This window comes from Pelophylax lessonae, assembly GCF_965119305.1.
Source record: "Pelophylax lessonae genome assembly, chromosome: 4".
NCBI lineage: Eukaryota > Metazoa > Chordata > Amphibia > Anura > Ranidae > Pelophylax > Pelophylax lessonae.
In genome coordinates, this window is record NC_138771.1 from 139865636 (window position 1) to 139881555 (window position 15920).

Consider the following 15920-nt stretch of genomic DNA (forward strand, 5'->3'; position numbering starts at 1 on the left):
ACAGAAGTGCAAGGGTTACAATAACTGCCTTGCATATCTACTCTGGAGTTCAGCAGCTGCACCTGTAGCATGACATCCCAGCTCTGTCATGCATATTAAATTTTTCCCATACACCTGTGCATTTTAACCACAATCACTGTGGTAGATGTAGGGTTAAGCCCTGCAGAGTAAGCAAACGCGTGTATAAGGCATCACAAGGATGCTGCCCCCCTCCCTGAGCACCTACTATATAAAGTGACTGAGGGCAGAGAGGAGAGATCAATAGAGGCATCCCTCAGACTCTCACATCTCTACAGAGCACACAGCACAGACATGACTGCAGTCCCTTCCATCAGAATCCTGCCCATTGGCTTCCTGGCTAACCTGCTGCTCTTCTCCTTCATCTCGCTCTCTGTTTGCGTTGAGTTCACCGAGGAAACTGGCAAACTAGGCAAAATCAATGTGCTTCAGAGAGCAGGGAATCAGTGGGCGATTGGTGAGTGGAATCTTAATAATAGACACATGCAGACCTATTGACATGCAAACTATTATTGTATTGAAGGATCAGGGTCAGACAAGGGAAAAGATGGTAAAATTGCTTAATCTATTACAAAGCCATCATGTCAAGTAGGAGAAAGTGACATAAAAGGACTGACTTGACACTTAACAAGAAGATTGCAGCAATAGGCATGTCACACAATTTGACAGCAATGGCTTATTCTTGAGTCAAGTTATTGTCAGTCAGTCCAGTTTATAATATACAGTTAATGACACTGATTTTTAAAAAATTCTCTATACTAGCAAAATTAAACGTTACATTTCCGAAAAAAAGAAATTGGCATTCCGAAAATAAGGACTTATTGAAATGTTATTATTTATATAAGTAGAATACTTATCTACATGTTGTGCAATAACTTTCTGTAACAACATGATTGGAAGAATACGGCATCATAAACAGAATGTATTAATAACTGTTGTCTAAAGTTTCTTTTTCTACTTTAGGGTATTTGTAGCTGTATAATGTGCTTACAACAACACATTTGAGTACTGACTGTGATGCTTTTTTTGTTCACACGAATTTTTAGGACAAGCTTTTGGGTATATTTCCTTCTTCTAAGGTCCAAGCAGTACTCAATTGTGTTGTTTTTTACATTATAACAATATGTTTGGATGATGCAAGGTAAGACCAGTCATTTTCACTGTTTGCTGGTTCTATGAAGTTCAATAAAGTTCAGGATCATACAGTATATTTTGCTATTAAATATAACAGAAAGCATTACAGGAACAGTCTTGACTATATATATATATATATATATATATATATGTGTATATATATATATATATATATATAGATAGATATCGATATATATATATAATATAATATATATATATTACATAAATGTTTAATGTTTTCAAGGCAATGTTTTTCTGCAATATAAGACTACACAGATTCTACTACATTAGCAATAATGCAAACTTACAGGAAAAATGCATATCCTCCTACTGAAGTTACATTAAATGCACATTAATATCTTCCTGAAATGCTGTACTTATGATCCTGAGTTTAGATGATGTTATTAAATAAACCTGCTTGTGCAGCAGCTTCTGCCACATTTGCCATTGTCCTATGTTCCATCCTGAGCCAAAAATAAATCCAGGAGGACTCCCACTAATTACAAAGCTGGAAGATTAAGTAACACTTTTAATAGCTGCATATTGCTGGCAGACAGAAAAAAGGAAAGTAGGAAAAAATACTATGTTCCAGAAGTGTTTTTGTTCTTCACACAAAAAGAACATAAATCCCTATTTGAGCCCTTTTTTTAAACCGGGTTCTTTGGGGTTCCTTAAACAAGGAGCAATTTCTGCCTCTCAAATAAGTTTTCGCTGACACCAATGATCATTTTAGCTATCTATAATTGGAGAATCCTTCCTACCAATCACAAATGTAAGGATCATTCTTCCCACTGATCACACTAATGTACCATGAGTTGTCAATATAGTTTAGTGATGGCACCCCAGATGTTTTGGAACTACATTTCTCATGATGCTTAACTACTCTGTAGAGTGCATGAGCATCATGGCAAACGTAGTTCCAAAACATCTGGGGTGCCAAGGTTCCCCATCTCTGATATAGTGTGTATTAGCAGGGCTTCTCTGAGACCAGAAAGGTATTTCAAGAATTTGTCTGTGTTAAAAGGTTGAGAAAGACTGGTTTACCCTGTTTGCTAATATCTGAACAAGAAACAGAAAAGTAAATCTAAGTTAATTAACCATGAAATGAGGAATATACATTCAACTGTGCTCTGGTCACCTCTAAATGTGCAACCTTTTCCAGTGACCAGTGACCAAAAATGTTTAGTTTTTGGCTGAGGAGCTCCCCCTTGTCCTTTTCAGCTTCATGGTTTTTCCATTGACAGGTATTTTGTTTTAGACAATAATTGATGTTAACTGTAGATATGATTCAGGCAGCCCTTTCTCACTTTCTTAAGTAATTGTTGACTTAAGTAATTGATTTAGCTTTGCACCTAGCCCTCCTTCTTCCTCATAATGGGCTTGAGCTAACAATGGTAGAGTAGGAATTTTGGACAAGGACCACTTGTACCAGATGCCAGTTAACATACCAGTACATCTTTGATATGTGATAGGAAAAGGAAACCTATGCAAAAACATAAACAACATGCATATTCCAATAGTGTCCCAAAGGGCAATTAAATCCAGGACCATAACAATGCAAAGCAAGGTATTAACCACTTAGTCAACATGATATAGTATTTATTAGGCTCATGTATACAGTGATCTACCTTAAAACAAACCAACTGCAACATGTATTTCTCCGGATTGCTTTTACACTAGAAATAACTTGTGTATATATATATATATATATATATACACATATATATATATATATATAAAATGCATATAATGCAATATAATTAGTGTAATCATGACTATTTTGAATGTTTAATACACAAGCAATTTGAGGTTCTACTCTCTGTAGCATATTTTTATCTAAACATATGAGGCTCCGTTCACATATAGGTGTTTTGGGGCGTTTTGGGGGAGTTTTTCTGCTCTAGGATCAGCTCTCAAAATGCCCAACAAGACAAATCCTATTCATTTCAATGGCCCCTGTTCACATATGAGCGTTTTGACGCTGTGAGCAAAACGCCCAATGCTCAAAAAAGTACTTGAGCTTCTTTTTGGGCAGATTACCAGCGTTTTCCATTGGTCTCTATTCAATCTAAAAACGCCTGCACAAAAAACACCTGTAAAAACGCCTGCAAAACGTGGTAAAAACGTGATAAAAATCGCGGTAAAAATTGCGGTTTAAAAAACGCGTGAAAACGCTACGCTCAGGTGTGAATGTAGCCTGAATGCAGCCTTAGCTATACCTAATGCAGCTTACACAGTATTGTATGAAAGACTTGATAAAACATTTGTAAATCTACATGGAAACATGTGTAAAATGTACTAAAATGTTTAATATGTAGATGAAATCTTTCTATCCACAAAAATATACTGTGGCATGTTTGTTTACCCTATGCCCATGTAAACAGCATTGGGGTTGATTTACTAAAAGTTCAAAATCTGTTGCAGCTCTGCATAAACACCAATCAGCTTTTATGTTTTATTGTCAAAGCCTAATTGAACAAGTTGAAGTTAGAAGCTGATTGGCTACCATGAAAAGCTGCACCGGATTCTGCACTCTCCAGTTTTACTAAATCATCCTCATTGTCTTATATTTAATGATTACTCAAAGGCGCAAAGCCAACCAACTTGTATTTTGCTCAGTATTGCTATAAGACTCTGTCTTCAGGAAGCACTTTCTTAGTTTGAAGCATAATATCAATGGTTGTTAGGGCCATTTTGTTATTCAAAGCAAACCTGTGAAAAAGCCTAAGCTATAAAGCCATCACTTACTGTATACTGATGGCACCTACAGGTGTCTGAACGTCCAATAATTTTCCTTCTACATGAGTCCAGATACAGGGGTGCTTTGAGATGCAGCCAGCACTATTCAACCGCTCCAGCCTCCCGAGCTTCACTATTGGATGACCATGGTAGTTGGTCATGTTTTGCACGTCAGGGCACCCCAGTATTTGAGGTCAATGGGTCATTCTTCAGAAGATGTAACCAGATATCCCAGTGCCCAAATAGTGCTTTCAGTATACAGTAGGAGGCAGTTTTGGTATCATCACAAAGAGCTACATGCATCCAGATACAGGGTGTTTTAACATGCAGCCAGCCCTGTCTAACCACTCCAGCCTTCTAAGTCTCAATATTAGAGCAGAGCTCCTTAACCTTGGTTCCTCCAGAGGTTGCCAAGGGTTCCTTGGGCAATGACCAATGTTTTCATCTCGGATAAGTTCCCACTGACACCATCAATCTTTTTAGCTATCTATAAGGGAGTAATTCTTCCCAATGTCCACTAATGAAAGGAGCATTTTTCTAATTGACCATCACACTAATGTGTCCTGAGTTGTAGATATAGTCATTTTTAGCAAGGGTTCCCAGAAACCAGAAAGCTATATCACTGGTTCCTCTGTGTTGGAAAGGTTGAGGAAGGCTGAGTTTGAGAGTCTACCCATGACAATGATAGGCTAAAAGAAATGCTTGGTAGGTGAGAGAAGACAAGCAAAACTGTCAACCATGGGAGGTGGTTAAATATTTGCATCTCAGAGCACCCCAGTATTTTAGGCTAATGGAGCGTTCTGCAGAAGGTGTAGCCAGACATTCTGGTACCTGAAAGGTGCCTTTAAAATATAATGTTGACCTAGCATAAATTTGTTAAAAAATTCTCCAAAATTAGCCTTTTACCAGTAAATCACTTAGTTTAATCCTGTCGACAATGATGATACAGGGCTTAGGCAAACGGGGCTTAAAAAAGTCACTTATGAAGGCATTCAGCATTTTTCTTTTAAGCCTGTAAATGCACTTCTATGTTAGCCTATGTGATCATGAAAACATAGGCATTTTAAAGGCATATTAAAAAATGGACAGCGCTACGCCTCTAAAACTCTAATGGTGTGCTTACACCCTCTCCAAAATATCAAACAACTTCATATATCACAATATGTGAAGGATACAAGTGCAGTATTTATTGACAATGGCTTACAGCTAGTGAAAACCCAAAATTCTGTATCTCAGAAAATTTAAATATATCATAAGACCAAGAAAAAAAAAAGGATTTTTAATACAGAAATGTTGGCTTACTGAAAAGGATGCACATGTACAGTATAGTATGTACTCAATACTTGGTTGGTGCTCCTTTTGCATGAATTACTGCATCAATGTGGTGTGGCATGGAGGCGATTAGCCTGTGGCACTGCTGAGTTGTTATGGAAGCCTAGGTTGCTTTGATAGTGGTCTTTAGCTCATCTGCATTGTTGGGTCTGGTGTCTCTCATCTTCCTCTTAACAATACCCCACAGATTCTCTATGATGTTTAGGTCAGGCGAGTTTGCTGGCCAATCAAGCACAGTGATACCGTGATCATTAATCCCGGTATTGATACATTTGGCAGGTGCCAAATCCTGCTGGAAAATGAAATCAGCATCTCATGAAGCTAATCAGCAGAGGAAAGCAAGACGTGCTCTAGAATTTCCTGGTAAAGGGCTGCGCTGACTTTGGACTTGATAACACACAGTGGATAAAACAACCAACACCAGCAGATGATATGGCAGACCAAATCATCACTGACTGTTAAAACTTCACACTGGACCTCATGCAACTTGGGTTCTGTGCCTCACCACTCCGTGATGATTTGGGGAGTCATGTCATCTGCTGGTGTTGGTTCATTGTGTTTTATCAAGTCCAAAGTCAGCGCAGCCCTCTACCAGGAAATTCTAGAGCACTTCATGCTTCCCTCTGCTGACCAACTTTATGGAGATGCCGATTTTATTTTCCAGAAGGACTTGGCACCTGAAGTTCTGAGCCATGAGAGCTATCTCAGCGTGCGTGGTGATGTCATGTCCATTCCCCATGCGTTTCATCAATAGATGCCCTCCAGGAGCAGGAGGCATACTTGAAGCGTTTAGAGGCAAAAAAAAAAAAAAACAATATTAAAGAAATTCCAATGGCTAGAATAAATTAATATTCTGTTCAGTAGAATGCATTAAAACTCAATGTCATACACGCATAAACAAGCGCACATACGCTTATAAACATGCCTGTATATGTGCATAAACCCACATACACTCATGTGCATTCTGGCAGAAAAAATGCAGCATATTTGGAGTATACATTTATACACTCATGTGCATGGGGCAACAAAGTAACACTGACACCATAAGATAAACATCGGTAGCGTACTTGGGGTAAATGTGTGGTTCAAAATCTCAATAGGAGCAGAGGGCAGCTTTCTTATACCTCACAATCACTCTGCAAGGCTGCAATAGACATAAGATAACAGTCTGACATACTAGTGTAATCTGAATATCACAAAAATAATTTTTGTAAGAAATCCACATGTGAACATTCAGACCTAAATTGTCTTGCCATCCATTGGACAGGGAGTGTGCAGGAAACACCATGATCAGTTTTATCTAGAAATATAACAGCCATCGGCCCAGGAAATTAATTTCTGTTACTTAGTGTTTGTATTTTTAGTGAAACATGTTGTCAAATAATATTCCAAATAAAAAACATTTTATACTTCTAGACAGAATCACTTACATCAAAGGTTTTTTTTCTCATCAGTGTAAAAATGTAAAAATATATTTTGGTATGGCCTCAATGTTTTTCCTTGCAGGAACATTTTTTTAAGTTTAGTATAGGGTGCAAAATTGTGAGAGCACTAAAATTGTGAGAGAAAATTTTACAGATGTTTGGGTTTAAAGTATAACTAAAGGCAAAAGTGAAAGTAAAACAAAATCCTAAAATTTGGGTTTTGCAGTTTCATAGTTGGTAAGGTAAAATAAAGACCATCCAGTTCAACCTGTGTAGGTGTATATGTGTCAATGTTTTTAATCATTTCCCATATCCCTGTATCTTGTGTTCACTTAGATGCACGTCCAAGTGTCTTTTAAAACTAATAATACTTGGGTTGTCCCTAGAAAAGTAATAGAGGGGAAATGTTCCAATGGGGACACCAGTTCTGGTGGCCCAGGGGTCCCCAAGGAATTCCCTTAATTTGCAGGAAATTCCTCTCTCTTCCTGTTTGGCAATGGGAAATGAAGGGAGATCTATGCAATGAGACACAGGTGGCGAAATGAAATTTGACAGGGGTTATAACCCTTCCTTACTCTAACCAAAATGAAAAAAAAATTGCCTATAGTTTTACTTTAAGCTTACCACACCTATTACAATCTGACTGTCCAAACGACTTTAGATCTTTTGAAAACTGTTGTTGTACTGCTAGCGTTGATTGGCTGGATACAATATGAGTGGACAGTTTAGGTAGGTCTTCATATTACATAGTTTGAGGTTGTGTAAAGATTGTACAGTCAGATTTTATTGTGTCTAGTGAGCTTTACACTTAGGAATGATCTTAGAGAAATCTTTCCAAAGAGGACAGAGACAGCAATAACAACACTTTTTTTTGTAGATTGAGGAAAGTTTAGAACCAAATTTTATGGCTTTATTTTTGGGTTTTTATATCCAAGAGGCCCACATTCCCATCATTTCTACTTCTGGTATTACATGGACAAGAAGCTAGTTAGGATTGCTACTTGAATACAATTTCTGACACAAAAATATATTCTTTGATAAAGTGCTGAAAGCAACGCAAAATGCATCCTAAATTACAAAGTTATATACTTTTGACCGTGGCCAAAAGTTTTGAGAATGACACAAATATTAATTTTCACAAAGCCTGCTGCCTCAGTTTTTATGATGGCAATTTGCATATACTCCAGAATGATATTAGGAATTAATTGCGAAATCCCTCTTTGCTATAAAAATTAATTTAATCCCAAAAAAAACATTTCCACTGCATTTGTGAAGAAGGCTTTAGGGCACCCAAGTAAGTCCAGCAAGCGCCAAGACCATCTCCTACAGTTGATTCAGCTGCAGGATCAGGGCACCACCAGTGCAGAGCTTGCTCAGGAATGGCAGCAGGGAGGTGTGAGTGCATCTGCAGGCACAGTAAGGAGAAGACTTTTGGAGAATGGCCTGGTGTCAAGAAGGGCAGCAAAGAAGCCACTTCTCTCCAGAAAACACTTCAGGGACAGACTGATATTCTGGATGGATGGATGGATCGGACTGAAAAATTGGACAAACAATGCCTTTTTCAGCATGATAGAGCACCTTGCCATAAGACAAAAGTGATAACTAAGTGGCTTGGGGAACAAAACATCAACATTTTGGATCGATGACCAGGAAACTCCCCAGACCTTAATCCCATTGAGAACTTGTGGTCAATCCTCAAGAGGCGGGTGAACAAACCCCCCCCCCCCCCCCCACACACAAATTCTGACAAACTCCAAGCACTGATTATGCAAGAATGGGCTGCAAAGAGTCAGAATGGGGTCCAGAAGTTAATTGACAGCATGCCAGGGCGAATTGCAGAGGTCTTGAGAAGGAAGGGTCAATACTGCAAATATTGACTCTTTGCATCAACATAATGTAATTGTCAAAAAAAGCCTTTGACACTTATGAAATGCTTGTAATTATACTTCAGTATACCATAACATCTGACAAAAAGATCTAAAAAACATTAAAGCACCAGACTTTGTTATTATTTATGTCATTCTCAAAACTTTTGGCCACGGCTGTAGTTGGTAAGGTTAAATAAAGACACCATTGCATCCTGTTCACCCTGAGTGTTTGCGCATGTCACTACAATTTTGAATATTCCTGGAAATTGTGTTGTTATAAAACACATCTAACACTTTTTTGAATTTATTTACATTCCCTGCTGACATCACAAACTGTGGAAGGGAGTTCCACATCCTTACTGCTCTAACAGTAAAGATCTCTTCATGCAGTTTAATATTGAACCATTTCTTGTTCAACTTCACTGTGTGACCGCGTGTCTTCTTTAGAGACATTAAATTAAATAGTTTCCTCCCAATGCTAGAGTCCCCATTTAGGATTTGTATAGTGTAATCATATTCCCTCTTAAGCATCTCCTCTCCGGGGAGAATATGTTTAATGTTTGTAGTCATTGTAGTCATTCCTCATAACACAGCTCTTCCAGCCCCCTTATTAGCTCTTTTAACCTTCTCTCCAGTTCAAGGACATCCTTCCTGAGGATCAGTGACCAGAACTGAACAGCATACATAAGATGTGGCCGGAACAGAGAATTGTATTCCTGTTATGCCATGTATTTACTACTATTTAGGAGACTATGTAGACTTTGTAGTGCTATAGAATTGCAACTCTTACAACATAATAACCAGAAGTATATCCCAAAGTTGATCCAAGAATTGTGGCTATGCCATTCAGACACATACCAGAATCAACACCCTCTTACATGCAGTAACACCATACTATTATTGCACTGCACACGGCATTAGGCTGTAATAAAGTAGAGCTCTTATTTTTGATAAGAGATTAATGAGATCATTCAGCAGAGTTCTATAGTGTTTTATAATGTTTGTAGTAGTCTCCATACAAACACATGATTTCTTAGATAGGTTTGGATTGAGTGAAGACACAACCTACCCAGAAAGTGATTATTCTATAGGACTATATAGGGAATCCACGTCTGATAACACAGGGAAGTCTGTCTTTCAGCTGTCATGGCTATGTTACCATGAAGGTGGGTGGAGGGTTCTGCTAGATCACGGAGAGCTTTAAAGACAAATTGAAATAGTTAAAGGTTCTACTATACAACAAATGTAAAGTATGAATACTATAGGAAACAATATATGAATAGGTTATACCAGATTGTATGCTAATGGTCACAAAAATGATTAACGTCAACCAAGAGTTGAACCATAACAAGGATGCAGCAGTGTAACACATTTATTGTATGGTTCAACATACAAGAAAAAAAAAATGGTTTGGCTACATTTACCAGAAACTGAATCACGCAGCACAGAACTGACTATTATAAGCAACACTTTGGTCAAGCTACCCGATTCAATTTAATGACTTCTTTCAGAGAAACCCCCTTGCCAGAAGACATGAAAAGAATGGGCCAAGTGGAGCAAGTCAAATACAGACACTGGATGTACTTCTGCAACAAGTGTCCATGTAAAACTAGCCTTTACAGTATACATATCCTATCTCCTATGGTAGCATAGTGCTACCATCAAGACAGAAATACATGAGAATATTATTGTATTACTAGTACAGAGCATGCTTATAAAAACTGCTCCAAACTGCTCCAATACCAGTACAGATCATGCCCCTATGAACTATTCTATTACTTATGCAGAGTATGCTAATGTGAACTACTCCTACTACTCTACTAGTACAGAACATGCTCATGCGAATCCTCCATTACCATTATAGAGCATAAGCATGCACATGTAAACAAATCTATTCCTAGTACAGAGCAAATGCATTGCGCTTCTAGGAGCCTGCTTGGGCACTGGAGATTTTTCAAAGCACAACATCATATATTGATCTCTCAAGTTCCAATAAAAGAGTTTAACAAGGCATACCTTGATATCTTATCAATACTAAGACATAAGATTTTTACATCAGACATTGCTATGAAAGGTATGTGTAACTATGCTTTGTTTATCTAAGTTAACGATTAAAGTTTGACCTTTCGATATTATGTGACAGTTCTGCCTAAAATCAAATACAGAACTGTCCCTCATTGTGAAAATTAAGTTCATTCTTGATGCTCTCATAATATGCATATTTTCTGTAGCTATAAGTGTTTTAATACTCCATCAGATTTCTCATCATACAACTTGCTTAAGTAGAGGAATGTACCGATCACTACATCAATGACTCTAACATCTAACCCCAATGGGTGTACTCATTTGTTTTTGCTCAGAAAGGACTTCTTTTGGTAACCACTGAGGATAATTGATGGGATTTTATGTAGTCATGTAGTCGGCGAAATTTCACTAAAGCAGAATCACTTATTTTGCTTTAATTCTTTGGAGTGTGTTATTTTATTCTTTTCTATTCTTTTTAAAGTGATTGTAAACCTATTTGTTTTTTATATATAAAACATTTCATACTTACCTGCAATGTGCAATGGTTTTGCGCAGAGCAGCACCCAAACTCTTCTTCTAGGGTTGCTCCCTGGACTTCTGGATTCTCCCCCATGCAAGTGCCCCCATTACAAGCCGTTTGCTATGGAAGCACTCATGTGGGCTCAGGACTCAGGACTCATGTGGGCTCCACTGACACACACCACGGCCTGCCTTCCCCCCCCCCCCCTCTCTTTACAGGCTGTGATTGAAAGCAGCAAGAGCCAATGGCGTCCACTGCTGCCTACATGTCCAGTAAGAGCGAAAGCGGATAAAACTGCTGCTTTTGGGCACATCGCTAGTTCAGGATCGGGCTCAGGTAAGTATTTAGGGGGGCTGGGGCGAAGCTGGACACAGAAGTTTTTTTTTTTTTTACCTTATTGCAGAGAATGCATTAGGGTAAAAAACCTTATAACTTTAGAACCACTTTGGTTTAGTGCTCTTTGTATCTATGTCTTTACTTTTTTTGTGTATTTGATGATGTGTGTACTATTGTTTTACATATGTTGTAATACTGTTTTTTTCTTTCTGTAAAAAAAAAAAAAAAAACAGCTACTGAAGGATATTTTTTTGCATAAGAACAGGCCCGGGATAGTTGAAAGAAGCTTTTGTAACTCTAAGTGCCGGTTCACACTGATGCAAACACAGAGATCGCATGTAATTCGGAGCGCACTGCTCCTAAAATTACATGCAATGTTTGTGCGGTGCAAATTCAGCCATACAGTTTGTATGGCTGAATTTGCACCGCATTTGCAGTGAACACGCACAGGACCCTTTTTTTGGTCCGCAGCAGAATCGGATCGCATGGTGGTTCACACTAGTGCGATCCGTTTCTGTGCGAACTGTCAGATCGCACTGCGATATGCTATATGAGCTGGGGATGTCGTTAACTTTGAATTGACACCCCCAGCGTATCGCATATGGCAGTGTGAACTGCCTGTGCTGCGGATGCAATGCGGGAACACGCAGATATATTCGCAGTGTTCCCGCATCGCATCAGTGTGAACCAGCACTCAGGAGCCATTTAAATTTCATTGCACTCCCAAAGCCAAACTAAACTTGAATTTGTAAAAAAAAAAAAAAAAAGTGTTGACAGGTGGGCTTTTTTGTGAATGTGTATGTGTCTTCTGTACACCAAGCCATGTGTGCACAGTTCAGTGTACAGTCTTGGCATGACCCTGTGCTATGAAAAAGTAACTCCTGTATGCATAAAATGTGAGTTACATCATTGAGGCCTGGCCAATAAAGAGGACACAGACCTTGAATCCAGAAGAAGACTGGGAGAAGGTAGAAACATTGATGATGGAGGGGAGCACTAAGGGGAGGATAACCTTGCTAGATAGGTCTGCCATAATGTGCAAATATGCCTCATTCCTTAACTCCAATACATTTGCCAAATTTGTAAGATTTTATCTAAATTTTTCAATGAAATTTCAGAGAAATTAAAAGTCAGAATTTTGCTCATCCCTAGAAACCACTACTTATCTTTTATAACTGCTAATGGTTAAAATTTGTTTTTGCTCCCACAGAAATAAATCACAAAAAGAAAACCTGTTTGGAGAAAAATCCCCTATATGATAAGTCAAACCTATATGTTAATAAGACTTTGGAACTTTCAGTTTTGATTAATATTATAATCATATATTTTGTAATTAAGGCTGAATTCTAATGACTCGATTCAGTAAAGTGTTACAAAGCAGGAATTCTCTTACTAATAAATAATAATCTGCCATCCTTGTCTCTAGAAAATATATCAATGTATTCTGGGCTTATACGCTCATTCATGAAGTTGGATTTTCATATGTTCAGTAACTCTTACATTTACAAAGAAAACCCACTACTTGCCTGGAAGTCACCCCGTAATAAAGGGGGCTCATAATTATCATAGTCCCTTTTTTTAATTTGGACTGCAACCGAACATAAAAATACAACCATTTCCATATAGAGTTTCTATTTTATAGTTTTTAGCTTTCCCCAGCAGGTGGCACAACTGTCAGTATCTGTAAATAGCTTTGGGCTCCGAAAAAACTCAGGTGCATTGGGAGCTGCCTGTGTCAATATATGGAAGAGTCAAAAATAAACATGGGATGCTCAATTTTGCCAGTGCTTCTCTTTAATGATCAATAAAGGACTGCAATTTTTGCATCTCACTCGTTCTGACAATTGACAGCTATATGTTTTTCAGGTATACTTGGTTTACAAGCCTAATCCTCATTTGCACCCAACTAAAACTAATAAAAATAAGAAGATTACAAAACAGAATGAATCAAATTTAATCATTTTCAGCAGATATGTTAGCAGCACTCCCAGCACCATACTGTAAAATACTGTAAAATGAATTAAAAGCAGCATTTCTTAAGACAAATTAGCGGTATGAATTAACATCTGCTTTTTAAGCATAAAAGCTTAAAGTGATTGTAAACCTAATGTTTTTAAAAAAACAAACATGTTATACTTACCTACTCTGTGCAACTGTTTCACATAGAGCAGCACTGATCTTTCTCTTCTAGGGTCCCTGACTCCGCTCCTGGTTATTCTTCTTCTCGGTGTACCACCATAGGAAGCAGCTTCCTATTGTGGAACACCTGTGGGCTCGATCGCGAGCCAAGCTGTCTGTGTCTATTGACACAGATGATACGTCTTGGGCCCGTCCCCCGCTCCCTTTTCACAGGATTTGATTGACAGCAGCAGGAGCCATTGGCTCCTACTGCTATCAATCTGCCCAGTGAGGAGAGAGAGAGCCACAGCTCTAAAGTACAGAGCTGGATCGAGATCGGGCTCAGGTAAGTATAGGGGAGGGGGGCTGGGGAGGGTAGCTGCACACAGAAGGTTTTTACCTTAAAGTGATTCTAAAGGCTGAAGATTTTTTACCTTCATCGTATTCTATGCATGAAGGTAAAAAAAATCCTTTAGTATAGAGCTGCCCCCCCCTTTCCCCCATCCTCCTCCAGCCCGTAATTTATTTTAACCACTTGCCGACTGCCTAACGACGATTTACGTCGGCAGTCAGCCCCTCACAGGCAAAGTGACGTAGATCTACGTCGCTAGCCTGTGAGGGTCTAGGGAGCGAGCGCGCGCCGCCGGAGGCGCGCTCCCGATCCCGCGTGGTCACGGACCCCCCCGTGCGTGTGACCGGCGGACCCGATGTCCGCCGGTCACTCTGCGATCGCTGCTGCAGAGGGAGAAAGTCAGGCGGCTAGTGTAAACAAGCCGCCTGTCATTCTCCCCTGTGTAGAAACTGTGATTACACAGTTCTACTATGTAGGACCGTTGATCACTGTTTCTACAGCTCAACCCACAGCCAATCACAGTTAGAATCACGCCCCTAGGGACACACACAGCCCCTCCCTCTCAAATAAAGTTAACCCCTTCACTACCAGTGTCATTTTGCAGTAACAGTGCATATGTATAGCACTGATTACTGTAGAAATGTCACTGGTAACCCCAAAAGTGTCAAAAATGTCAGTCAAGGGTCCGATCTGTCCGCTGCAATGTCGCAGTACTGCAAAAAAAATCGCAGATCGCCGCCATTACGCATTAAATAAAAAACAACAAAAATGACAAAAATCTTTCCCTTTGTTAGTAAACGCGATAACTTTTGCGCAAACCAATCAAAATACGCTTTTTGCGATTTTTTTTACCAAACATAGGTAGCATAAAACAAATTGGCCGAAAATGTTAAAAAATTTTGATTTTTACATTTTTTGGGGGGGGGAATTTCATATAAAAAAATGTGAAAAATATTGCTATTTTTGCAAAATTGACGCTCTTTTTTTGTTTATAGCGCATGATCAAAAAATCGCACAGGTGATCAAATACCACCAAAAGAAAGCTCTGTTTGTGGGAAAAAAAGGACGTCAAATTCGTTTAATTACAGCGTCGCACGACCGCGCAATTGTCCGTTAAAATCACGCAGTGCCGAATCGCAAAATACCCCCTGGTCAGGAAGGGGGTAAAATCTTCCGGGGCTTAAGTGGTTAAATTATACAGAATGTAGCAGTAGATGCTTGAACATGTAAAGTGGCTGAAACACCCAAAACTTCCAGGTGGACAGAAGCAGAGTCATGAATTATAGAGATCTCAGAGTATCTGACCAGGTTCCATCTGTAGCTATATATTACTTTAGGGTGGACTGACCCCATTGTTCAAACGTTTAGGTATAAAGAGCAATGGAGAACAAGGAAGAAGAATATAGATAAAATGCGGTTGATTTGCCAAATGCAAATAGGTTTTTCACTTTACACTTTCCTTTAACTTAGTGAAAGAATAACCCAATCTGGTGCAGGGAAAATAAAAAAACTGTATTTTTACTTGTGCATGATTGAATGATGGAAGTCAGCAGAGCTTCACCTCATTCACTAAGCTAAAGGAAAGTTTACTTGCAAAGTAAACAACTTATTTATCATTAGCAATCAACCATGATGTATTCATGTAAGTATTAAACAAGGACCTTCGATCATTTTTTTTTCACAATCTTTCCCATATGATTAGAATGTTCACAGCAAGTTGAAAAGCATTGTTTTTACTAGAATAATGAATACATGGCATTCACTAAAAAGCTTTGATAATGTAAATGACTTACAGTTAAAAAAAAAAAAAAAAATCACGCCTATGTGACCAGTAACCTTTGTCAGACGTACATTGCCCAATGGAGTCCCGCATTTACATCACATTCATAAACAGAAACAATTGACACCTGCCAAGGACAAGTTACACAGCTTTAAACAAATGTGTCCTTTTCAGTGTGCTAATGTTTCTTCCTGTGCTCTGTTTCCCAGTACAGACTGTAACCTTTAATTTTTCTATTAATTTCCTGGTACAAACTCTTATAGACTGTGAAAGA

At 38.7% G+C, this 15920-nt stretch overlaps 1 protein-coding gene across 1 annotated transcript in view; it reads left to right on the top strand.

Moving 5' to 3' along the window:
- The first annotated feature begins 246 nt into the window (after positions 1-246).
- Positions 247-15920, top strand: part of NMB (neuromedin B) — a 44111-nt gene continuing 28437 nt past the window's right edge. The window contains exon 1 of the mRNA XM_082256713.1: positions 247-475. Coding sequence (XP_082112839.1) covers positions 313-475 — 163 coding nt within the window. The 5' untranslated portion in view covers positions 247-312. The remainder of the gene's footprint in view (positions 476-15920) is intronic.